We start from the raw sequence: 26,642 nt of genomic DNA, 5'->3' as shown, positions 1-26,642 counted from the left end.
CAGCAATTTCAATGCTTATCTATAAGGAGCTTCGTCCTCCCCATCCCCCCCATTTTTGGGAAAGTCTCAGGAGTGACTTGAATTTGGAGCTTAGGGCAAGACCAGTCTGAGTTCTTTGTGAACTCATCGGCAAGGACCTGCTGCTGGAGCGCCGCTGCCCTCACCTCAGCTCAGAACACCCGAGAGCCGGGACCCACAAGAATGAATGACATCACACACTTCGTAACCCTCCCCAGTTGAGATTCGCACCCAGAATCAAGGTTCTTTGGGGGATCTTAGGGTGGAAATGCAGGTGGCTGAGTGTCAGAAACACTTTCCGCCTCTGGTACTCTGGTTGGTTCAAGTCAACCAACAGAAAACTCTGATGTCACCGTGGCCAGTGGGCACTGGACCCCAGCAAACTGGCATCTCAATAAACAAACTTCGGCTAGAAGGAGCTAGAGAAGAGACCGGAAATGTCCAAGGCAAAAATTGACATTTATTAGACTCTAAACAAATAATCATTGGAGTATGCTTGCTCGTTTCCAAATACAACTACCAACGCTCAAAAAGCACCGCAGCTTGTCCTGCCTTCCGAGGCCGGCACGGAGGGGACTGCCATTCACAGCATGGTGTGGCCGTGGACATGGGGAGGGGGCAAAGGACACAGGAGGGGGGGGGACAGGAGCACAGAGGACAGGCACAATTAAAAATTTGCATTTTTTGAACATTGCACCGTAAGTTGAGTTTCTTCTCACCGTTAAACTGAAAAGCTTGTATTTAAGGCTCTTGAGATACTCAAATTATTTTCTAGAAGTACATAGGAAGAAAGCTTGCCTTTCTACATTAGGTCTTGCTATTTAGACTAAACAGCAAATTGTCACATTAATTTGTAATTCATAGGTTACTAGAACTCTAAGTTTCAACCCTTAGGAACTGCCACTGATTTTTCTATAGAACCGTTTTCTCCATTGTGGGAATTAAAACAAAAATATAGTAGCAATTGATTGCTTTTAATTTCCACTATAGACTGATCATCATTATAACATTTTTTTTTTTCTATCTCCAGAACTAAAATGCACTGAAAGCCCCAACCTTTCTCCAATCCTAATTTTTCTCCACCTGGGTTAAATCTGAGTTGAGGGCAGCTGTGGAGGGGCCTGATCGGGGAACCTTTTGGTCAGCACAGAAACCAGTTTCTCCTTCACCTCATCTGCGTGGCTATACTTGAAGCCGCTAGGTTCGCTTCCTTACGCTACACACGGCTTAATCGTTCTCATGCTAGCAACCATCAACATTTTGCTGCTACCCATCAGATCCTGTAACAAAACAGAAAATATTTGGTAATCCCACGTACACCCTGAATTTGCCTTTAGTTGTGATTAATCTGGTTACACTTGATTTTAGAGAACACTCGTTTATCCTTTTACTGGAGAGCTGACAGGCTCCGGCGCCTCCTGATTGGCCGGAGACGAGAGCCGGCTCCTCCAGGCACCACTTGGAATTCAAGTAAAACTTTTGGTAGACAAGTATTTCCTACGAAAATGTCACTGACACACTACGAATATTGAGTACAAATATTGCTGAGCATTTTTGCATTCTTTAAGTTTTACTTCGAAAATTTTAATAACTAGAAGTCATTAATAACATAGGTTTTCATCTTAGGAATGTTTTGAATTGTGGAAATACAAATCTAATCAAATCAAATTTTGAACACATGTAGAGCCAAATATTTCAACAAAACTGCAGTTTAATTTCAGAAAATGTGTTAAAATATATATTTATACATCAATTTCTGACATACACTTAATGTGTTAGTATACACAAAATGATGCTTTCTTTTGAAACTGTATTTATGAAATGTACATTTTAATTTAAATACTCAGTATACACTGCACTTAATCTGCATGTTGCATTTATTAAATACATTAAAATCTGCAATGTAACAAAACGTTTTCTGCATACGAAATTCAAAACACCATTTTAAATGAACAAAAGATGGCTCACTTCATTTTTTTTTTTTTTACAACTAGTGCAGAGTACACACTAGCTCAGCCCCACCGTACTACCTGTCCGTTCTTCTTTATTTGACATTGTTCACAGACTAGTACATATTACAATAAGAGTGCTGGATAAAAACATGAGGTACGAAAGTGGTTCAAAGAGTATAGGTCATGCAGATCATGCTAGACAGCAAAGAAAATTGTGACCAAGAAAACACTAAATAAAAATACATAAAGAATGTGCATTATATAAAAAAAAAAAAGAAAAAAAAAAAAGAAAAACCCAAACAAAAAAAAAAAAACCAACAAACTCCATTACACAGCTTTGCTTCTTTGGTTACAAAGTAGGTTGAACAATTTCACAGCTTTTTATTCCCACCCGAAAAAAAAGTCATACGAAATGTCAAAAAGCAGAGGAATCGTGGCAATTTCTCTATTAGAAAGTAGAAACAAATGAACAAAGTTTTCTTCATCAAAATAGCCCAATTATTTATTATGTCACAATAACTGGGGCCTACCTGTACAGTTGCACTAAGTTCTTCATACTTACACTATACAAAATTTACATTCAAGCTGGGTCCTGACTACTGAAAATAAATACCGAAGGGAAATTGCCGTTAGTGTTAGAAATAGGCCAGGATTTCTTTTGTTCAATTATTGCCTAAACGTTGAATCTAGTAAATGCAATCCTGCCTTTCAATTCCTTGACTGATATAATTATTCAAAAAAATTAAAAAAGTTCTGTGACATTGTTCATGTACATTATGAAAATAGCAGCCCTGTAATAAATAAAACACAAATAAATGAAAACGTATGTAGGCAAATGTTACTGGTACGGAAAGAAAGTGGCTCTGTCGATGAACTGTTGCTTATAACGGGAGAGGCGGGCTCAGGGGAACCCACGGGCCCAGGACGCTCTGGGAGGGCCCCACACCTGTGGCCCCCGGGAAACGCCGCTGCTCGCTGGGGTCCACCCGGCTTCGCCTCCCGCGTCTGGCGGCAGCGCGGGGCCCGGGCGTCTGGGGCGGGGCGGAGCTCTGGAGGATGATTGTCTAATACTGAAAAGGCCAAACACACACCGAAGCATGGCTACTTGCTGTCGTGGGAGGAGGCGCGACACCGGTGGCACGCGAGGAGGCTGGGCCGCCGCTTCCTGGGGGCGGGGGGGCTACGCTGAGGAGACATTCGGCTGCTGCGGAGGCTGTGCGGGCGGGCCCGGCACCGCGGGCGGCTGCGAGGTGCTCCCGGGGCTGGGCTGCGGGGCGGGGAGCTGGGACAACTGGTCGTTGTTGGAGAGAGATTTTAACAGTGCGTTTTCTCGTTCAAGTAAAGAGTTTCTTTCTACTAATTCTTTTATTTGTTCCTTTAGGACTTCCACCTCTTCTCTGACTGCATACATCAAATGGCTTTTCACCAGGTCCTGTGGGAAACAGAAGCAGGATTGCTGAAGACGCCCAGGGAAAAGGCGCTGCTGTCTTGTTCCCGTCCCCCTGGCCCCTGAGACACACACACAGAGCACCTTTCTTGGGGGGGGGGGGGTGTTGGGGTTGTCCCACCCAGCGATGCTCAGGAATCACTCCTGGGGAGTGGGCTGGGGTCAGGGCACCACACGGGACGCCGAGGACTGCCCGTGGGCTGGCCTCCTGCAAGGCAAGCGCCTGCCGGCTCTGCAATCTCTCCAGCCCCATGAAAGAGCATTTCTATACTGGCGGTTCTGCTTTTGCTTTTTACGTTTCTACTGAATCTAAATGGGCCGTAAAGACAAAACACAGTTCCAGACCAGGGCAGCAAGCCCAAGATCTTCTTCGCAAAGCTTAAAGTGATTTCCAAAAGTCAAGAAGCTGCTTAAATTGCCAAACGCTTAGAATATAAGTTAAACAACCAACAGTGTGGGTGTCTGATGCAAGATCACAAAGATTAGACGGACATAACCTCATCACGGGACTGCTTGCATCACAGGAACTTAACAATTATTAAAAGTCTGAAACTGAGTTTTCAAAACAGTCTCACGTAAACCTTACTCAACTTTTTTCTATGATATGAAGAGTAGCTTCATAAATGTTTTCTGTTTTGGAGCCAGAGGTCGCAATCAGGCCTCACAAGGGACCTGTGCTCTGCCACTAGCCCGGAGACTTCCAGAGAACAAATCATTCGATGATACGGAATTTAGAATCAGAATCATAAACATCAGACGTCTATCAAAGCTGGGTAAAAGAGGGTAACCAAAAATTTCAGTCCGAGTCTTTATTTCACTTTTATTTTTTGTGGTACTGGGGCTAATGTCAGCGCCTCACACAGGAAAGGCAAATGCTATATTTACTGAGCTGTATCCAGAGCCCTAAAATTTTGATCTCTGAACTATTTTCAGTGTTGAAATATCTGGAGTAAATAATGTGTCTTACTTACTTGTGCTCTCTCTCCTCAAATGATTTTAAATAAATAATGCTATTTCATAAAATATGAGGGGATTTTATGAAATTTTATGAACTACTGGGGAAATACTCACTTCAATGTTCGAAGTTTTATCTTAACCTAAACCACTATCAAAACATTTTGTCATTTTATCACTAGATACTTTTCAAAATGAGAAAAACCCAATACTTTTTCCAACCAACACACAAATGAGAAAACTAGAAACACTTACCATTGCTTGTTCTATTTTGTTGTCAATGGCTACACCACCTCCCCCAGATGCACTGGAAAAAATTAGAATATTTTATTAAGTTATTCTAAAAAGCAACTTCTCTTCCAACTCTTAAAAAATAACACATCTGTGTTTTACTTAAAACCAAAATTAGCAATTCAAAAGTCTCTCTTCACAACTGCTGGATTAGAGTGTTCACTTTTAAATGAAGATCTCATTAAATAGATGATTTCTAAAAATTTCTGGTAGTTCCAATGTGACATACAGACATATTAACTCTTTTTAAAAGTAACTCAATCCTATTTCTCTAATTCAGGTCTCGATTCAGTGAACTTATGTGACTGATCTTTGGTTTTGGGGATCACTCCTGGGGGTGTGCAGAGGTCAGCCGCTTGTGAGCGCTCAGCGACTCTCTCTCCCCTACCGGCTGTCCTAGCTCTCTGGCCTCTCAAATCAGCCCACTAAAATATGACCTACTTTGAATGAGCTCTTGCTGTTTTTGTTTACCGATGATATGCTCTAAGTGCTTTTCATGTGAAAATCCCATTCATTTTTAAATTTCAAGATCTGATGTGATGACTTTTCGAACTGCCTTTAAAGATGATTCCGAGGGCAGTGGGTGCCAACGTGTGAGCTCGGCTGCTCAGTGAGTTAGTCAGCCTTCAGGTACGAGCTTGCACAATCACTGGAGGCTGGATGCGGTTCTGACTGGCTTTCTGGGGAAATCACCGGAAGCAGCCTACCTCACAGGCATGCCCACCCCGTGCTCAGGGCCGTAATATGGTCGCAACATTTGTGTGCCAAGGGCGCAGAGAGCTGACCAAGATTCCTCTCTGGTAGTTACATATTCTGCCATGTATTGAACAGTGAGGAGTGAGGAACTATGTCCTTTCCGTGGTGTTTTGTTTTTTTTTTTTTTAATAAACTCTGAAGAACAGTGACGAGGTTTTCAGAAAAGGCTAATCTGACGCTCTATTATCAATATAAAGTCTTGAAACAGTTTCTATAGAAAGTTGATTCCTCCTGGAGCCCAATTCACCTAGGAAAATTGAGGTGTTCAGAATCTCTCTGGCGGGTCCAGACCCACAACTGTCCTGGCAGACAAGGCTCAAGCACCAAGGCCAGACGCATGGTGCGTATGCACGGCACACTCTGAGCTGGTCCCTGGAGACTCATCTGGAAAACGAAGGTGCTGACTGACACCTCAAGGGTCTCGCCACTGCTGAGGCCTGACCCTCCCGCAGCCCCCCTGGGACACTAACACGGCTCTGGATGTGTCACCACACCGACTCAGCGCCCTGCCTCACTGCTCCACTTCCTGTGCTCTTTGTAAGAGGAGTAAGGGTCTTGTTGCCCTGGTTGCTGGGACGGAGAGTAGATGAGCCCTGAGAAATCTTTACACGTGTCAGGCTTTCAATGTAAAGAGTTGTGCAAAGCTAAGGATGGCTACGCGTGACGACCGACCACAGCATTACCACAAGGCCGTTCTGTGTGGAATTCAGTGGCAGTTACTGTGCAGTTGTACAGCCACCAAATACTGGCTACGATTTCACAAAGATACTGATAATGCCTGTTCCCAGATTAGAATTTTCCCGAAACTCCTTGATTGCGCATTCTATTGCCAAGGAAAAACTGAGTTAGATTTAGTTATTTCATGTTGTTTGGGCCTTTCAACACATCTTTTAAAAGAATGCCTCAAATACTAACTTTAACCCCGTTTTTAACAACAAACAAAAAAACAAAAATCAACAACGCCCAAATCCTCAAACCCTTAGAAGAGTTTATCGCTTCCCTTTTGATAATTAAAATTAGCAAGTTTCCAGGCCAAGCCTTTACCCAGGAATAATCACTGATACACTTTTCTTTGAATTCTGATCAGATAAACTCTAGTCCTGGGTCCTCTCTCTTTAGATCAATAGGAGAACCAGTTTGCAACACATAGGTGAGTCATGTGAAGCTGCGTGTCCCTCCAAGGTATTGTCTCTCTGCTAAGCACTGTACTGAAGGGAATTCCAGCAGTCACAGATCACTGCCCTCAGTGTCAGGTGGCTGACGAGGTTGCTCAAGAGCCGCACAAACCACTGCAGGGCTCTCAAACTGAAGCCGCCGTGGGCCGTCTGCTTACAATAGTGTGGCCCGCCCTAGTGATTCCTGGGTCTGGAATCTGCATTCCCGACAGGTTCCCAGGGGAGAGCTGGTGCACGGGCTGACCTGCTGAGCCGGTCACAAAGGAAGGGGCCGAGCAGCAAGCTTCCCCAGGTCCCTTTCAAAGTGTTCTTGGGGGGCCGGAGCGACAGCACAGTGGGTAGGGCATTCGCCTTGCACGTGGCCGACCCGGGTTCGATCCCCGGCATCCCATAAGGTCCCCTGAGCACCGCCAGGAGTAATTCCTGAGTGCAAAGCCAGGAGTAACCCCTGAGCATCGCTGGGTGTGACCCAAAAAGCAAAAAATAAAAAATAAAAAAATAAAAAAATAAAAGTGTTCTTGGGTTTCTGTGGTTAGGGCCCACTGGGGCAGAACTCGGGGTCCTCATGTGAGCTTCAGCTCTCACTGAGGTGGGCTGTCTGCAAGGCACCTGAGCCCCTGGACGCTCCCTCTGCCTCCAGGAGCTGATGGCGACCTTCCTCCCGCCCTCCGTCTGTCTCCACCCGGCGGGACAGCTGTGCTCTGGGTCTGCACCTCCTCTGACTTGCCTGCTCCCTCCTCTGACTCCCCCAGGCACAGCCCCGCCCTTAACCCCCATCTTCACACCTGATGGGGCATCACCAGGAAACCACGCTGGTTCCTCCTGAGACCAACGGCCTGACCTCCGGGAAGTTAGCTTTCTAACCCTGTCCCCTCCCGGAAAGGAAGGGTTAACACGATCCATCACACTCCTCTCAGACTCCCACAGCCGAGCAAGCCTGTGGCTGTGTCGGAAGGGCCCCTACAGCCCAGGTGACAGCGGTCAGACGGCCAACATCACTGACTCAGCACAGGAGAGAGTCCTCTGGAGCCTGAAGACAGCGTCATTCACCTGGGAATGTGCTCCACCAAGACCAGCTGAACCTGACACCCCTGAGGTGGGGTCCAGGAAATCTTTTCTTCCCTCCTGGTGATTCTGCTAGTAACTAACGTTTGAAAACCGCAGCTTTAATTAGTCTGATTTACGATGAAAGATACCACTATGGTCATTTTAAACTGCTTATTCTAAGATCCCCAAACATGGTTTCAGAATATTGTTTCAAGGAAGGTCACAAGTTCTTTCCTGTATGTTCAAAGTAAACAAAGTAGTTTGAACTTCAGAATCTTAAAATGAAAAAGTTCAACTGGTAGAATAAATTTTTCAAGTTCCCTTTCTTGACCTAATAGAATATCGGGCCTCATTTCCTTTTATTTCCCACTGCCCCACTGTGTCTTGGGGCTGGCTTCTGGCCCCGTAGAAAGCCTTCTTCCCCGGCTTTGTAACTCAGTATAAACCATACGTGCTGATATCTGAAAGGCAAGGGCTCATTTTCAAAAAAGGGAACTTGCTGTGGACTAGGAGTCACTCTTTCAAAATAAAGCCATACCTTGACTTGACATTTTATTTTTTTCACTAGACTTAAAACTCACAGGTATGGAGGAAATGAACAGAAATTAGAATACTGGCAGAGGGGAAGAGGATGAGAATGACCATTATTTTCAGATGATGAATCTTTTTTGAAGGTGCCGTCCCCCAAAGAACCAAAGGCTTGACTCCAGGGTCAGAACAAATGTAACTGCATTCACAGGAGAGGGGGAGCTCAAGGGCGCCTGCGTGGCAGGGGGGTTTCAACGCTGCACACCGTCTGCACCCAGGGGCCTCCCCAGCCTCTCCCTGTCTCACAAGAGAGGTTGTTCTCGACCCGAGAAGACAAGAAACCAGGTGCGATGTTGGGGATCCCACGGTCTGGACACGCTCACCCTCCTAACAGTCTCTGCCGCAGCTCACGGATGGCAGACCGTCCCATCTGCTCCCTGGAAACTCAACTCGGTGGACCCGAGTTCCCATTTGTAAGGAAGTCTTGGAGAAACTGACTTTCTAATCCTGTGCCAACAAATGGGGCCAGAGTCACGGCTGTTTAAAATCAGTACCCATTTCTTCGATTCCTTCCTCTATTGCAAGTGGACCTGGACATGCTCTGAGAGTTTGTCTTCTGTCCTGCCCTGTCCTGTCCCCTGCAGGAGGGGATGCACGGGCACGCCAGCTCCAGGGACTGGGTGAGGCGCAGCAACCTGCTCCAAGGCGCAGTGCCAGCATCGGAACTCAAGCCGAGACCCCACGGGCTGCCGGACAGACAGCAGGACTGAGAAGCAAGCGAGAGCCCGGAAGGAGCCGAAGACACTCGCGGGCGCAGACTCCGAGGAGGGCTTTCACGGGGCACCAAAGCAGCTTGTGAAAGCAGAGCATGAATCCAAAGATTACAGCTGGCGCACGGTGTGCCATTTATCTTATCGGCACAGTCCTTGAAGAGGGCGCTCTCTCAGAAGAGGGAGGGGACTTCTCGGAAAGGGCCCCGGCCGGGTGATCTTTAGACAGGCGGGCTCGCCTGCGCCGTCCCCCCGCCCCTCTCTCAGGAAGCTCGAGGCACCTGCCAATTTCGTGGATCTGTAAGAGCAAAACCAAACAACCTTGCCTGCCCCAAAGACCCTTGGGCCTTCTGTGTTGTCACTATCACAATTAAAAAGCCACTACGGAATCCCCCAAATTAGAAAATAAAATCTGTAATAGGAACAAACTCCTGTGATTAGGTTGGTAATTGTGATACACTGAGTTCAGGCAGAGCAGAAGTCCTTGCACCCCAGCCCGGTAAACACGATTCTTCAGAAATGAAGTAAGATGGGCGGCAGTTCTCTGGAGTAATACACTGTTTCCAGCTAATCAACCAGAACTTTCCCCCATGTCCCCTGCACTAGGCTCTGTGTGACCTCCTCACTGAAACTCACCAAGCCCAGGCTGGGCAACTCCACCCCCTCTAACAGGCCTGTTCTGTGTCTTATTTTTTTAAAAAGAAACTATTAAGTTACTGATTGTGGAAAGAAAAACAAACCAAAACTGCAGTAGAGGGTCAAACAGTATGAAAAAGGAAATCTATTGTCACTCTTACGGAAGAGAAATTTGAAAAAATAGTTTTTATTTTTTTTGCTTTTTGGGTCACACCCAGTGATGCTCAGGGGTTACTCCTGGCTCTGCACTCAGGAATTACTCCTGGCGGTGCTTGGGGGACCCTATGGGATGCTGGGAATCAAACCCGGGTCAGCCACGTGCAAGGCAAACGCCCTACCCGCTGTGCTATTGCTCTAGCCCAATATTTAGTTTTAAGAGCAAATAATTCTCTTCCTGAAAAAAAGAGTAGACATGAAATTCATGCAGACTTAATCTTTATCGCTAGCTAAACCATTAAATGAAGTTAACAGTAAATTAAGTTAAAAACTCAAAACTTTATATTGACTATTAAGTTCTATAAATATAAAAGCAATGTGATAAAAAAAAACTCACAAAATACCCATGGAGATTTTTATTTGTAGTAATAACTACAAATAAAAGCAATTTTTATGGATGATGCTAAGCTATTATTCTTGCAAGATAATTGAGTAAAATGTTTACTCACAAAACTAAATGCTACACAATTTTCTCAAGTAGCCAGTCTTAACAATGGTATGAAAACAGCCTTTACCTGGGAATCATTAAAACCCCAAAGTATTTACATAATAGTTAGCATTAGTTTTTGGCATCTATAAAATCCGTATTCTCCAGTGCTTCCAGTGTGTAATTCATCCAATTCCAGGTCAAATCCAGCCAGAAAGTTTTGAAACTAAGGGGAAAAGGTACTTTCTGTGTACTGACTGAACCAATATCCATGACCTGCATTTGGCCTCTTACCAGTCATGTAAGATGCTATGGCTGGTGAAATATGGGACCTCCTAGCCCTTTCTTACGAATATTATTTTTAAATGATTTTTAAAATATATAGAAAAGGGCAGGAAATTAATAAAAAGCCCTTCTCTTACTTCAGATCTGCTTGTGAAGTCAATCACATCATTTGTACTAGCCATGGTTAAAGAGGCCCGTTTAGAACATTTCTGGAGCAGGAGAAGTCTAACTACAGGCCTCAAAATTTAAAAAAACAAAATCTCTTCCAAAGTTTTCCCAAAATCTAAAGTACTTCTAGAAATCCTTAAGACCCTCAAGAAAATGGGAAGGAGGGCTGGAGTGATAGCACAGCGGGTAGGGCGTTTGCCTTGCACGCGGCCGACCCGGGTTCGAATCCCAGCATCCCATATGGTACCCTGAGCACCGCCAGGGGTGATTCCTGACTGCATGAGCCAGGAGTGACCCCTGTGCATCGCCGGGTGTGACCCAAAAAGCAAAAAAAAAAAAAAAAAAAAAAGAAAACGGGAAGGAAGTTCGTGGCAGTTCACCAAAAAACCAAAAAAAAAAAAAACCAAACAAAAACCAAAACAAACCCAAAAAAACCAAACAAACCAAAAAACACCCCAAAACATATGGTAGGCACCAAGCATTCTATCTGATCCCACACTATGTACCCAGTAAATAAAACAATCACAGGAAAAAAAAAACATGAAAAAAGACACAAGATCTCACTTACAATCAAAACAGATTGCGAGATTTCAGTTCCCCCAACAGGGGGGCTGCAGGGGCCTCTTCCACAGGCTGCTCAGGAGCCAGGGCAGGGGCACTCAGCTTCCTCCCGACAGTCCTCACACTCACTCCCTGAGACACCCCCCCCCCAAGGGCGTTTGCCCACAGCTGCTTTTTCATGCAAAGGGAATCATGCCGGCACAGACTACTCTTGACAGCACTGTTTCTGACGCGCAGGGGACAGCGTCCACTGCAGGCTGGCACCTGCCTACACACCGCTGCACAGACTAGCACTCGGAACCACTGAGGCAGACCGGTGCGTTTCAACCTTTTGACACCTGTGGACGGACACTGGTCTAAGTAACCCCCTGCCAACACCTTCCCTGTGTGCTGAGACGGAAACCAGACATCCCCGAGACCTTAAATATACACGTGTATTTTATCACTAGGAAAAGGGGTGATCACTTGTTACCAGAGTCGCTTGCTGCCAAGAAAGACACGGATCGGATGGACGCAGGTGCACACATGGCGAGTGCCTGCTGGGGACAGGCGGCCGGCAGGCATGGCCAATCACTCGGGAGGAGCACCCAGGAAGGAGGGACCCCTCGGCACGGGAAAGAGACGTGAAGCGGGAGGGGAGGCAGTGATGCGGCACTGTCCCCGTGTGAGGTGAGGCCGGCACTGGTCCTGTGCCTGAATGGGGCAGGGGCAGGTGTTCAGCTAGGAAGGGCGCCGCCACCTCGGGCTCCTGGGGTCCGGCACTCTCAGCCCCGTTCCTGGCTCAGTGGTCTGGTGAAGGCCAGCAGGGTTTGTGATAAACAGCTCTGATCAGTAAGCGACACACTCGCACAGGAAGTGCCAACGAGGCGCTTCAAAGAAGGGCCAGAGGAGATTAGCACCAACTTCACCTTCCTTCGGCAGATGATTTTACATTTCCATGCTGCGGCTTTGAAGGGTGTCATTTTAATATTTGGCGGTCAATTTTTATATATAATTAGTTCTTTTTTTGGGGGGGGGTGTAAGAGCTACTCTAAGGAAACTGATAACAGAACATTAAAACTAGTTTCTATGAAAAGCCCTCAAGTAGAAGATGGTAACAACTCAGAGACCGAAACAGAAGTGGAATATGGACATCAATACAACACAGTGGCAGTGCAAAAACCCCAAGCTTAAGATTTAATGTGCCATTATTTTGAGTTAAATACTAAAGTGTGGACATGGAAAAATCGACTGTTAAATGTAATTACTTTTTATGAGACTATCAGGCAAGGTATGACTGGACGAAGAACTGACTCTGTCCTGAGTCAGTGCGCAGGAAGCCAGGGCGTGAGAAAGGGGTGGGAACTGCAGGCTCTCGGGACAAGCCTTCTCTGCGCCGTGCGACAGCGGCAGCTTGCCACTGAGGAGTCAGGGGCTACAACAGCACTTCTTTCCTTTTCTGCTTTTGGGTCACACCCAGTGATGCTCAGGGGTTACTCCTGGCTCTGCACTCAGGAATGACTCCTGGCCGTGCTCGGGGGACCCTATGGGATGCTGGGGACTGAACTCGGGCCGGCCGTGTCAAGGCAAAAGCCCTCCCCGCTGTGCTATGGCTCCAGCCCCTAGAACAGCATTTCTTAACCAGAGGCCACAGGACCCCGCCACCCCCAGGTATTCTGGGGGCAGGGGGGTTACAGGTGAGAATCATGTAAATGGGTGGCCATAGCATGAGGCCAGGGAGCCACCCGGAGGATGGGGGGAGGCGGGATACAGACAGGAAGAGAGGAAACGGTCGGAAGGTGCCACGCAAGGAACGAGGCAGAGGAAACAAGGGCCAGGGCTCAGCATACACAATGGCACCGCAGAGGGAAATTACAAGAGAAAATGACGGGTCTAAAACTCTGCCAACTGACGTCTAGTAACGAGGAGTACCTGACAAACCCTGAAAGAGGTCGTGGTGAAGAGCAAGAAGGTGGATCCAGTTCCATATCCCAGAACACTAAAACCATCCTCTCCTGTTTCTGGGACTGAAATTGACAAAACGCCAACCCAAACAACACACACCGAAGCAGCAATGCAAGTGCAGTTAAACTACGAAAGATCTTTCTCCACACAATGATTTTTAAGAACTTTCTTAGAAAGTATGATATTGAAAAAAGGGAGAGAAAGTTTCAGTCAATTTTGTACTACGAACTGAAGATTTGAAAGACACCTGCATGACCTTTCACCCCAAGCAGTGAGCTGGGAAGAGCCCCTTTGGGTAGGAGGGAGGGAGGGAAGGGAGGACGCCAGGAGGAGGGAGGAAGGAAGGGAGGGCTTCTCGGGAAGGACCACGTAAACGGCCTTCTCCCCGGAAGGCCAAGTTCCATTTACACACAAGCCTCAGAGTTCCTCCCCTGTGCCGGGAGGGAATGCTAGCACTTTTGGCATTTAAGGACACTTGCGTGGTGTGAGTGTGTAAAATGACTACAGTTGAAGAAAGATGTAGTGAAGAACGAGGAGGGAAATACAAACTAAAATGGAAACTTAAGATCTGCTTTTGGAAACCAACAAGCATTAAATAAAAATTTCCATCCAGCAGTGGCCTGCGAGAAAAAACTGCCTTTTAGATAGCTAAGTCCATCTAAGATTCCTAGGGAGGGGGCTGGCGGGCATGTGCAGGAACCTGGTTCCGTGGGTGCCAGGAAGGGCTGCTCCCTGGTCTCTAAGCTAACCTCTGCGGCCCACCATCCACCAACATTGTCCGCTGCGTTGGAGCCGCGTCCCGACTCCCTCCACCCTCCGCGCTGACCCGGCTCGGCTACACACTCGATGGACACCTCGCCGTCCTCTACGGCTTCCACTCAAGCACCTTCTGTTCCCTGGCCGCCTTCCCGCAGGCCAGGGCCCACCACCCTGACGGCACTGCCCGCACGGCCGGCCTCCATCGCATGCACAGGTGAGCCCATCTTCCCCCAGGTGCCACACTACCCTGGGCTGGTCGCTCTATACAAAACTGGTGACAAGTCAAGCTCTGGGCCTGAGCCTTGGCTCGAGGATTTGCTCCTCTTGACTCTGGGCGACAGCCCTGTCACTGAGCGGAAATGGCCAAGTAACACCTACATAAAGATCACCGGGGAAGTACTCCTGAATTTGGTAGTTTCAGTCAGAAATGAAACTTACCAGCTAATCCTGCTGCCTATCACCCAATTTATGAAATAATCCACAGCCCTCCAGAGGCAAGAGATTATGAATCCCGAGCAAGCTTCGTCTCTTCCTTCACAATAAAGCTCAGGAACATTTATCTTTTCAAATTACACCTTTTTTTTTTCTTTCCCCTTTTTGTGTCACACCCGGCGATGCACAGGGGTTACTCCTGGCTCTGCACTCAGGAATCACTCCTGGCGGTGCTCAGGGAACCATATGGGATGCTGGGAATTGAACCCAGGTTGGCCGCGTGCAAGGCCAACGCCCTACCCGCTGTGCTATCACTCCAGCCCCGAATCACACCTTTCCTAAGGGTGACTGGAACATGTTTTCTACTGCCCAACACTTGCCGCTTTGGCTGAAGGCCAGAGCTGGACAGTGTCCACGATCGAGACGAGCTGTGCAGCGCGGCCTCAGCTCCTGCCTGCTGGGCCCGGAGGCCGGTTACTCGCGCCGGTCCCTCCAGCACTTCGTCTCAAAGGCCTTCATGGAATTGGGTGGAGCTACTGTGTGTGTGTGTGTGTTTGTGAAATGGAGGGTTCTGGGTTCGAGACAGCTCCTGAGCACAAGCTGCCCGAGCGGACGAGCAGGACACTTAGGCTGCCTGGTCCTCGGCACACAGCAGGGGGAAACGAAGCTGCTTCTTACAATCGAGGCACAGACAACGTGTACAGTATCACAGGGATGATACAGGGACACGCACGTAAGGGAAAGAAGGATGGTTACTGTGTCACCGGAAGCAGAGTGGGGGGCCAGGAGGGGGCAGGTGGGGCGTGCAGGGCGGAGGAACCTGGGAATAAAGGTGAGGAAATGAGACGTCTCAGTTTCGCTTGCGGCTGCTGAGTCTAGGAACTGGAGGGTGTAGATTGCGGGGAGAAATGCAGAGATCGCTGGAGGGGTACAGTAGAGCGGAGGGCGCCAGTCCTGTGTGCAGCCCACCCGGGTGGGATCCCCAGCACCCCGCATGGTCTCACGAGCACAGAGCCTGGAGTGAAAGCCCTGATGCTCTAGATGGGGCTCAAGAACAAACAAGACAGAGAAGGTTGCAGGAACTGGGTCTCCAGACCTCTGCAGAGCAACCTCTGACCTGGAAGTCAATCTGAGAGCAGTGAGAACCGGGTAGGGAAGCGCTAACAGTGACAGGAGCCGAGCTTTCCGGGACGGGAGGGGGACTGAGAGTGGCAGGGCGGCGCCGTGACGGAGGGTGGGAAGCGCCCTTCCCTTCACTGACTGGCCCCCACTTGCCCTTTATGGCCCCCCGCCCCCCACCCCTGGAGGTCGGGGTGAGCTGGGCTGTAGCCTTCACCCTTTCCTCTTTCCTGGCCAGGCAGGGCACCGAGCCCACAGGGCATGCGCAGAAGGCACACGCCCCACCCAGCAGCCCCTCAATTCCCTCACTCCCACCTACCTGAGACTACTATCCCCTGGCGCGGCAACACCAGCGAAGAGCACGGGGACAACTGTGTTCATCCTACAGCTCATCATTTCACCTGTGAGTCCCTGTCCTGAAGGTAAGAAATTTAAAAACCGCTTTATGGAAGAATTCTAAGGAAATCTGACCTGGTGAAGTGACATGAGGCAGTCAAGAGGATGATTTGCCCGAACCCCTGTTTTTGTGCCAGGTGTCAGCTATGTCCCTTCCCAGTCAAGCTGCACGTCCCAGAGACTGCACGTCCCACTTAACTGGCCGCCACACCACATGACACGGAGAGAAAAATCCAACTGGGTGGTGGAGGTATGGGTATAATTTTTTTTTTTAAACTTTTAGTCAATAACTGTTTTGCATTTGGGATATTTAAAAAATATAGAATGACTTGGGTTTGAGTAAAGAGTTAAACTGCTCACGTCACCAATCAGAAGACACTGAACGTGTCCTGGAAAGCCAGTTCGGTTTTTACCATCAGTTGCCTTGATGCTGCTCTGTGATACTTCACTCAGTTGGTCTGAGCAAAGGCGGAATTTTCGAAGAATAATATAATAAAGCAGCCATTAAGAGCATAGGCTTTCAAAATTAGACACATGGGTTTAAACCCCAACCCCACCTCTTATTAGTGAGGTGATTCTGTCTAACAGTGAAACCAGGTTTCTCATCTCTAGGGTCGGGTCATGATTAGGGTGTGCATCTCCCTTCTCCAAAGGGCTGCTGTGAGGATCAGGAGATAGTCTATTATAGTAAATCCTAAAAAAAAAAAAAAAATTAAAAAAAAAAAACACAAAACAAAACGACTGTTTCAATGATTTGATCAGCTTGGGCCCTGACAATTTTTAGACTTATCTCAACGTATCTCCAATTATCACTAAAACAGTGAGTTACAAATAGAAACCCACTGTGATCATTAAAAACCAGCCTGCATGTGTGAACTCCACACATGAAACAATCCTTACTGTCTCTCACATTTGCTTGATATTTTTGTACTCAGTAATTTAAATATAAAGATTTAATACAAAAATAAAAGCTAACACAATGCTCTCACTTGATACTGAGATTTAAATTTCTAACAGTATTTATTAAGCATGGCATTCTTAAGGATTAAAATGAATAAGGTTTTTTTTTTTTTAAAAAAAATTATGTTCCCTACATTTCACTGGAATAAAAATAATCCCAATTTTCTATGGATGTTTCCCCCAAAAGTCACACTGTGATTGAACTGATTTATTTTAACTGACCCAACCATTTCCAAAAAAGTATTTAACAAAAAATGTGTCTGTGCCTTCCTCTGAAATTTCAACACTATTACTAATACAAATCAAAGCGGTGGGAGGTAAAGTGCTGCTTTGTTTCTAAACCACCGATTATTCTAGCTGAAAATCATTACTTTTGAATTACCTAATTAAAAAATGGAATTCTATGTTGGACAATAAGGAAAAAACCAAGTTTAAAGTACTATAATAAAATCTAAGCGGCTGTGAGGTTTTAACTCCAGCACAATTATTCTAAAATGTATTTACCTCAAACAGATACATCTCAGGTGCATTTATCTTGATTCAAGGTAATTGAGCAGCCAGAGCAATTCCAGGTAAATCTTTTGTAGCATAATTTAAAACCCAAAGAGTCCAACTCTTCTAAGAAATCAAATTCTGTAATACAGATATGGTGACAGAACTTACAATCGTTTATACATATAGCTGTGTAAAACCTTTTCAGATGAATTCAAGACTTTTCCATGAGTCAAATTTGTTTAAGAAAATCAATTTAGTCTAAAGACTGTCACCAGCAGTGGGGGGTCTTACCCACATTTCGGACTCTGACTTCTGTGCTAGGGTCTGCTATCTTCATTGACTCTCCTTTGAAACAAAAACCTTCACAGCAGAAACCGTGCCCATCTCAGGAGCCTTTGTGTGACACCACCACATGTTTGGGAAGGCTGGGGATGTGGCCCGGGTGCTGTTCCAGGCGTGCGGCCCTAGGCTCCAGCCCCGGCACGGCGAGGCCCTAGCACGCCCCACCAGGCAGGGTCCTGCGCGCCCAAGCAACGCCAGGTGCGACCCGTGAGAACAGCAGCAAAACAAAAACCAAACGACTCTCCCTCCGGAGTAAAAGGAAACAAACAAACTAAAAAAGATGGAATAAAATCTAGATTATGTAAAATATTACTTAACTGTATTCTACAAGTTCAGCATGAATTTATGTAGGTATAACTAATACCAAGAAACGACAAGCTAACTGTTGTCCTCTGTACAAAGGAGCATTTCTGAGAAATTTTACTCCCCGACAAAGAGCACACAAGTGAAAAGCCAATAAACCTTTTTCGGGGAGTGATGCTCCTGGCCATCGGGCTTAGTGAAGGTGAAGAGTGGCCCTGTCTCTCTACTGCCGTCGACCCAAGCAGGGAGCGAGCGATGAAGCGGGAGGTCCTCAGGATTCCCGAATTCTGCCTGTGCAGCAGCTGTGCTGGACACGACCTCGGGGAGACAAGGGCTACTCTGCGGCGGGAGGCTTGTGTTGTCAATTAGGTAAAGACAAGCCTCGAAGTGCATTCACCAGCAGGAAACTGACGGGCAAGTGCTTTACTGCCGAGGCACACCCCCCAGCACACCTTGAAGCGTCTTTCGGAACAAGCTGTTAGAGCTAGGAGTCTGAAGGAACTTCGGTTCCTGTCGGTCCTATTACATCAGGTCCCGATCAAAGCACATATAAAGGGAGTCCCAGGAAACCCTCGCACCATCGTTAGCCAGTGACTGGGACCTGGCAAACATCTCTGATCTGCAAACTGTTAGCAAAGTCCCCTTTCCCACTTTTGAGAAAGAAGTTTAGAACTGTTGGCACTACCGACAACTGGCAACTCTCAAGCGCAACCCGTACTGTGGCTGATGGCAGCTGTGAAAAAACAGCTGGAGATTCTTCTCAACTCGGAATGTCCACACATCATGCACAGAGCTTACATATTTTAAGAATGAAATCTATATAAATAAATGCTTTCAGAGATGGCAAGCATCTGATTTCCCACTTCACAGTTTGCATTTTCTGGCAAATAGGAGCAGTTTAAGAAAGGTTAGGAGGGAATGAATCAAGACAGATGACCAGGATGCCATGACAAACCGTCCTGGAAGTGTCCCAGAGGTCAGATGACAAGTCAGAAGCTGCAGAGCAGACCTGATTCAAGTATGACACGAACGGTAGAGAAACAAAAGATCATTAAATTCCCTTCCGCTCCAACTCAGAATTTTTGACTCAGAAAATAAATTCAGAGGTGATACTGGATGACTGAATTTTGATTCTGAAGTCATCGTCAGGAATTCAACTCAAATCCATCACCGCCTTTTTTGTTGTTTTTAGGACCACGCCCGGCCGTGCTCAGGCTGGAGCCTGCTTCTGCACTCAGGTTCACTCCTGGTGGGGCTCAGGGATCGAGACGGGGTGCCAGGGACTGAACGTGGGTTGGCAGTGTGCAAGGCAAGCACCTGACTCGCCCGCTGTTCTATGGCTCTGGACCCTCCATTTAATCTCTTTTCTAGGCCTTTCAGTACTAGCCCCCCAGGTTTGAACCCCAGCTTGGACACCTGTACACTATGATTTTACCCATTAGTCTCTCCAAAGGTTCGAAATTTAAAAAGGTGCTGGGAATTCTCTGAGATAATTTTTAGTGCCTGGCACATAGCAAATATATAATGTGTTAACTCTACGTTCGTATTAGTATGGCGAATTGGCCAAAAGAGAAGTATCCAAACTACACAAGGACACCAAATTAGGAATCAGGGGACTGTTTGCTCTTTTGTCTTAGCTGCATCCGATGATTCTAACATTCTTTCGGGTACAGTTATGAGGTCCCATTCCAAGGGGACTCTAATGCACTTGTGCTCAGTATCAGATGCGAGGTATACAATGAACAAATAGACACAACTCTAGAGTTATGATTTTATAGCTTGGTGTAGGAAACAGATAACTCAGAAGTGTAATAAAGTGCCCTAAGACAGGGCAAGATTTTCAAAGGTGTTCTGAAGGCACATATTCAAGACCTAAGGTCAAAAAGACTTTCGTAGAGGAAGTGCCACAGCAGGTGAAGAAAAGGACACACATATAAAAATATTCCAAGTAAAAAGAGTAAGTAGAGATATTAGAAAAGTCACTAAAAGAATAAAGCACCTTGATCAAAACAAAAGGAAGAATGATGCCCTGAATGGGAATAAAAGAGAGGGAAAGGCAGAAGCGGCAGGAGGTAGGCCCGGAGGACTTTGGGATTCACTGGCTCTGAGGTCATGGAAATCTGAACTTACTGTGGTAACTAAGGAAGGAGATGGGGCACTTTCAGCAGCACGCAGGTGAGACCCCAAGTTAGCTACGAAGACTCTCAGAGGGCCAGAAAGCATCCCTGGACACCACCGGAAAAGGCAAAGCCTACCAAGAGCCTGAGAAGCAGGACACCTGGAGGCATCGGGCCCGACACCAAGTTATCCGCTCAAAAATTCGACACACGAAATATGATGTACTGCGACTATTAAATCCACGTACCTATGCCAAGTCTGAAGGGAACCTAGACCCCAACAGTGTCCTGGTCTCAGACAAAGCGTGGCTGTCCTTACTGTATCCACCAAACTTTCCGAAGCCGAAATGGCAATTACACTACAACTGGAGAAACAGAAAGGAACACAAAGTACCTAAAAGGAGACTTCTTAAAGAAAACCTGCCACTGGCTGCTCAGGAGTCCCTCCTGGCGATGCCCCAGAACCGTCCACACTGCCAGGATCCAACCCCGGTGGTAACCCTTGTACTATCTCTCTGGCCCCTGCATCAAGGAGGGTGGTAACCCTTGTACTAACCCTTGAACTCTCTCCAGCCCGTCTACATTTTTAGTCTGGTCCTGAGTAAATTTTTATACCTGATTTGGAGACTATTTTGGTTTACATGAGTATCTACATGAACACAAAAGGTATATAAAGTCTCACTGATTTACTTTACTCTTAAGCAGTACTATTGCTGAAGGCTTAATTTTAAACCGTACTTCAATTCACATTAGATAGAAATTTATTACAAATACTTAAAAATAGGAAAGGTTCTGTCTTAGATGTAGAGAGCATCTGAGAACAAAACAAAAAGAATGTGCTAAGCAGGTGCTTGATTTAAAGAGAGATCCTGAAAAATTGTCCCAGAAATAAACTTTGCTTCATGAATGCTGAATAAACTTCTAAACTTAAGGGGGAAAATTTACCAATGTATGAATCTGCTTTACACATAAGCAAATATAAGGGATATTTTTTGGGAACACAACTGGGAATACCCAGGGCTTACTCCTGGCTGTACTCAGGGGGCCATATGCTGTATCGAGATCCAAGACAAGCACCTTAGCCGTGGTACTCTCTCTCTCTCTCTCCAGACCCTAGAAGAGATTTCTCAATCCAATTATTCGTAATTAAGGGAAAATGGGAAGCTGATGCAGCACTAAGTAGTGGGGTTTCACCTGTGACTAATCCTCCTACACCAAACAGCTGAGCAGCTTTTCAAGATTCCGGCCCGCGTTCCCCACTCATAAACCCCACTAAGCAATGAAACCCTTTATGGTTACCTGGGAACGGTACATGCTGGAAAGATGCTGCCTCCAGCTCTTTGCTTATACATAAACATTACACTTGAATAGATTATTTTCTAAAGCAATATTTAATAGATAGTAAGCAATTTACATTTATTTTGTCAAGTGCTTTAAAAGATGGCTTTTTTAAAAAATCAGAGCTGACCTACTATTATTTCAATTCAAAGGAAATCAAATTTCGAGTTTTATCTTTTTGTAAATTTTTCCTTTCTGCTGCTCCTCCAGTTTCCCAGGTCATTCTGTACACGTCTATCAACGGAGAAGCCAGTTTCCAGTCAGAAAGCCCGATCTGAACCTAGTTCTGCCACAACAGCTGAATGAGGGAGGCACTAAACTTGCCATTTCCTTATAAACTGGGGGTACTGCGGGAGTCTACACGGCCTTGGTGAAAATGAAATGACAACACGCTAAAAATCCTCTAATACAGTGCCTGCCACACAGTGACCGCTGCTCCTCTGCGGAGAGCCCGGGATGGGAGGGTCTCCTCTGGCCAGCAGGCACTTCCGCCGACCGCTGCCCACTGAGCGCCCCACGGGCAATGTGCTCCAGAACATTCCGCCACAAGGACTTGTCTCCGTGTCCTTCAGACACCAGCCAGAGGCCCAGCGACTGACTCCCGAGTAAATGGGGAATACCCCACTGCGGCAGATACGTACACTTACTGCAGAAAACGAGGGGGAGGGAATGAGGAAAGTGTAAGAAGCAACTGTCGCTAATCTGTATACAGCACCACTGCTTCCCCATTACTGTGGAAGACACGTAAGTCTGTAGGCTGTTATGAACAGAGTCATAGGATATTTTATCATTTGGAAGGGTATTCGAAAGAGAGTGTGTGAGTATGTGTGTCTGTGTTTAGGTGAGAGAGTAACATGCCTGATTAAGACTGAATACGGTAGCCTGTTTCAGATGACACTCTCAATTAACCTTTGCCAGACTCGAAAGATGGGCAACACACTTTAATGAAATACCATTTCTACAATGTTGGACATAAAACGTAACTCAGGTTCTTTTGTGTCCTCTGCAATCTATGACGCTCTTTAGATTGGAGATTTAAGGTCATCCCGATCTATACTGTGTTAGTCCAAGAATCTCCCTACAAAATACAGCTGTGTAAAACAAAGCAAAATAAGGTACACATTTTTTTTTTTCTTAAAGCAAAATATAATTCTGAAAGGAAATGCTCTTTAATTTTCAGGACATACAAAAATGTTTTTCGACTTCCAGTATGCTTTCATTTACTACTGCTATATTAGATGTTCTCAACATAAAATTGAGAAAAAATTCTGGATTTAGAGACTGCTAGAAGAAAATGTCTAAAAAAATTAAAATCTCCAAAGCAGTGCAATAAACTTAATTATATTTCATGGAGAGTGATGTAAGGTTTTTTTTTTAAAAAAAAGACTAATATTTTTCAAATACCGCCTGGGCTAACTTCGAAGTATTTGGGGCTCCTAACTGTATGGACAGCACCTACAGCTGGTGCAACAGCAATATTTAAATGAGCTCACTAGAATACAGGATGCCACATTTTTTTTTTTAGCTATTTATTAAACACCACTGCAAAGAGAAGGCTTTCAGCCTCATGAGACTTTGAAAGGATTACATACTCCAAGTATTTAAAATCCCAAAGTTTTAACTTATACTGAAATACTATACTGTTATACAATGTGCTCATTTTGTTCATAAATATTCATCTCAATACAATAACATCAGGTATAATACATAAAATCTAATCCATTAAGTCTTACCAATTTATGACCTGATGAGAACTCTTGTGGACAACATCAGTCCTTAGAAGCTAGAATAACCCTCCAACCATGTGAGGGCATCACAACCTTTACACTCTCGGCTTTCGATCAATATTATGTCTCATTCCTCCTCCGATGCTGAATTCTAAAAAAAATTCTAGCAAAGAGTTTAAGTAAATAAGTGTTTTAATCAAATAGCCTTTAAAAATCTTTTATAGCAAAGTTTATCTTTTACCATGATTACACAACTGATATTTTGTACTTAAGTATTTTTTTTAAGTAAAATAATTTCATATTTGACCTGAATACTTCAAACTTTTAACTTCAACATGGACTTTCAGGCTGTCGGAATACTTGTTAGCAAAAGAGTCAAGCAGAAATGGAACCAATTAAGGGTATAAGATCATGATCCAGAAATTATGATTTAACACCAAAAACTGCTCTACCCAACTTTGTAGTCCTAGAGAATGGCACTGCGGGCTACTGTTTTGTTCACAATCACATGGAAGTTTCTGGAATTACAGCACAATTGGCTGGATCAGTAGTAATTTATACTGATCATTTAAATGTTCAGGACAGCATCTAACTTTTGTACTTAAATCCTAGTCTATATCTATCACCCCCAATTTAAAAATTGGACATGATGAAAAGAAAGAGATTTTATATGTTTCATATAATAGGCACAACGAAGTTTCCTATTCAGAAGTAATTATCTGTATATGGGTACAGAAGAAAACTGGGAAAGATTTCATAAAGGTAAAAAAAAAATCCATGAAAAATGTAATATCAAACTTAATTTTTTTACAAGGAAACTTTTAACTGGGCATCTATTTTAATTTCCAAAGGAAACAGATATATATATATATATATAAAAATACTGTTTGGTAAAAAGGCTCATCTAGTTTCAAGTAACCCACAGAAAAGGTGATTCACTCACTTATGGCCAACTTCCCTCTAAATCTGCCCCTAAATGAAATATCATAATGGAACCCGAAGGAGGGAGAGAGAAAGAGCCGTTACTGAAGATCAGTGTGTGGGAAGCTACAGGAAAGGAAAAGACAGCATTGTGAAGAAAGTCCTGTCGCCGTCTCAGAGACCCTCGGCCCTCATGGAGGAGGGAGGGCCTGACCCGGCCTAACTGTAGTAGAACAGTTACTGCGACTGTTCTACTACACATGGTCTCTGAGAAGCGTTCCACACAACCTAAACAACCAGTAGGATTTTTCCAACTTACAAATATAACCTTTCCAAATGTAATCTCACGACACATTTGACTTCAATAAAACCACACAACTTTACTGTCTTGTCAAAACAAGCTTTATAATGTAATCACCTGGTGAAGGCAAAAATCTATAATTATGAGAACAAAAACTGTTTATAGTTGTGATTATTTCATCAACTTAGTCTCAAAATGTTTTAGAAATGTTTCAAATGCTCCTTTGTCTCCTACCAACCAAAATACTAATGTAATTTTTGTAAATGCTATTTTGAGGATTCGCTTTCTTGCGGGACATGTCCCAAGAGGATACTCAGCCATATTTTTGGTAAATGCTTCCTGAAATACACATTCTGCAATGCTAGCCATCTGCCCGTCGGGGCTTGATGAGGTGGCCATTCAAAGGGCAGAATACCTGACCCGTTCTCACAGGGCCTGCCGATAGGCTGCCCCACCACGACAACTGTCTGGAAAGCCTTTGGGAGATAAAAGTAAATCAGCCACATAAAGCTGATTTTACTGTAAAACAGTAAAGCTTTGAAAGGTGAGCACATTCTACAACTATATGGCAAATTTAGGACTTACAGAGCAGGATATATGAAAAAAAAATCTATACCCAATTCCCCTGAGCATGTACTTTCAACACCTTATACTACAAATACAGGGGTGACAGTTTCAATCACTGAATTCCAACATGTAAGAGAAAATTATTTAAAAAAATCTAAAATTGGGTAACTGAAATGATCTGTATGTGAAACAAAGATATAACCGGTTGTAATTTTAAAAACAGGATTTCTTAAAAAATGCAGTCTTTACTTGCAAACTCAAACCTCGTAGCGTTCCTAATGGAACCTGCTATTTGAATAAACGGTGCTTACTGTTCAATTTGACAACAAATCTCAATTTCAAATGTAAGCCCCATTTCCTGACAAGACTCATGCGGCACTGTTTTGAGAAGCCTGGGCAGACTAGGCCAGTGTTCACTTCTTGAAAGGCCAGAGATGCTTGTTTTTGAACAGAGGAAACGGGCAAAGGGCGCAATCCTGTATGCCCCAATAAATTATGGGAGGAAAACCCACTTATTTCAGAAGTAATGACTAGAGTGAAAACACCAGAAGGACAATGTTTCAGGAAATTCACTCACACACATACACACACACACACACAACACAAAACACATACAATGACAAGAAATCTGCGTCTGGGGCTGAGCAGGACTAAAGAGAACAGAAGAGACAATGTTTAACTGTAACCAATTTAATAAGAGATTATTTCATGTGCTGTACATTGTTATCAAACAGCTTTTGGTGGAAGAGAGAAACGATATAGCTCTCAAAGTTTTAGCATGTCCTGTAACACACGAGAGGGGTGGCCCCAGTAGCTCCCTGGGCACTGCGGGGGAGACCCCTAGCCCTGAAAAGTAGCTCACAGAATAGGCATCAGGATTTTAACAGACTGGTCACTTATAAATAATTTATAGTCCTTATTCACTAAAGGTTTCTTATTTGACCATACCTGGTGGTGCTCAAGGGAGCACTGGGGATGAAAGCCAGGCTGGCCACATGAACGGCCAATGCCTTCCCCAATACCATCTCCCTGGCCCCATAGAGAACTTAAATTAAAATTGATGGTTGAAGAATATGAAAATTTTTTAAGTAGGCAAAAGTCAGTTACATATTCACATATATGCTGGCTTTGTTCTCTGAGTTGTCTATGTCACTCTGGACTTTTAGTAACAGCTAACACAGTAAATGTAACGAGTTAAAAAAAATTAAGATATTGGGGCCGGAGTGTAGTACAGCAGGTTTGCTTTGCGCTTGGCTGACCTGGGTTTGATCTCTAGCCTTCCATACGGTTCCCTGTGTATCACAAGGAGCAATCCTGAGTGCAGAGCCAGGAGTACTACCGAGAGCATCAGCAGGGTGTGGCCCCAAGAGAAAATAATATATATATTACAATATCTACAAAATGTTATAACCATCCCAGACACGTACTCATATATTTAGCAACATTTTCTAGACAAGTCAGCAATATCTGAAATAGAGACAGCTGCTGAGACTAAACAGGGGCAGTTTCAGATCAATGGTAAATGGTCACTGTGGAGGGACGGGTCTGTCTCACTTCTGTCTCTGTCTTGGTATTCTGATGCCACGCATGTACTCTTGGCTCTCAGCACACAGACTGCATCCATCACTATTTCTGGGCCAAATATCACATCTGAAATTGAAGAAATCTTGCACTGTGACTGACTACAGAT

The 26,642-nt window shown here is 45.1% G+C and overlaps 1 protein-coding gene across 3 annotated transcripts in view; it reads right to left on the bottom strand.

The window, feature by feature from the left end:
* Positions 1–458: 458 nt before the first annotated feature.
* TSC22D2 (TSC22 domain family member 2) overlaps positions 459–26,642 on the bottom strand; it is a 48,125-nt gene continuing 21,941 nt past the window's right edge. For 2 of the 3 annotated variants that reach the window (XM_055125886.1, XM_055125887.1), the window contains 2 exons: positions 4,627–4,678; positions 459–3,402 (listed from right to left, as the gene is read on the bottom strand). In XM_055125886.1, the coding sequence (XP_054981861.1) occupies positions 3,151–3,402; positions 4,627–4,678 (304 nt within the window). In that variant the 3' untranslated portion in view covers positions 459–3,150. Of the gene's footprint in view, positions 3,403–4,626; positions 4,679–23,169; positions 23,327–26,642 lie in introns of all 3 variants that reach the window. The other variant, XR_008628487.1, reaches the window with a different exon arrangement.

The sequence above is a fragment of the Sorex araneus genome, chromosome 2 (assembly GCF_027595985.1).
Source record: "Sorex araneus isolate mSorAra2 chromosome 2, mSorAra2.pri, whole genome shotgun sequence".
Taxonomy (NCBI): domain Eukaryota; kingdom Metazoa; phylum Chordata; class Mammalia; order Eulipotyphla; family Soricidae; genus Sorex; species Sorex araneus.
Note: the sequence above shows the minus strand (reverse complement) of the source record. Positions and strands in the feature narration are given on the sequence as shown.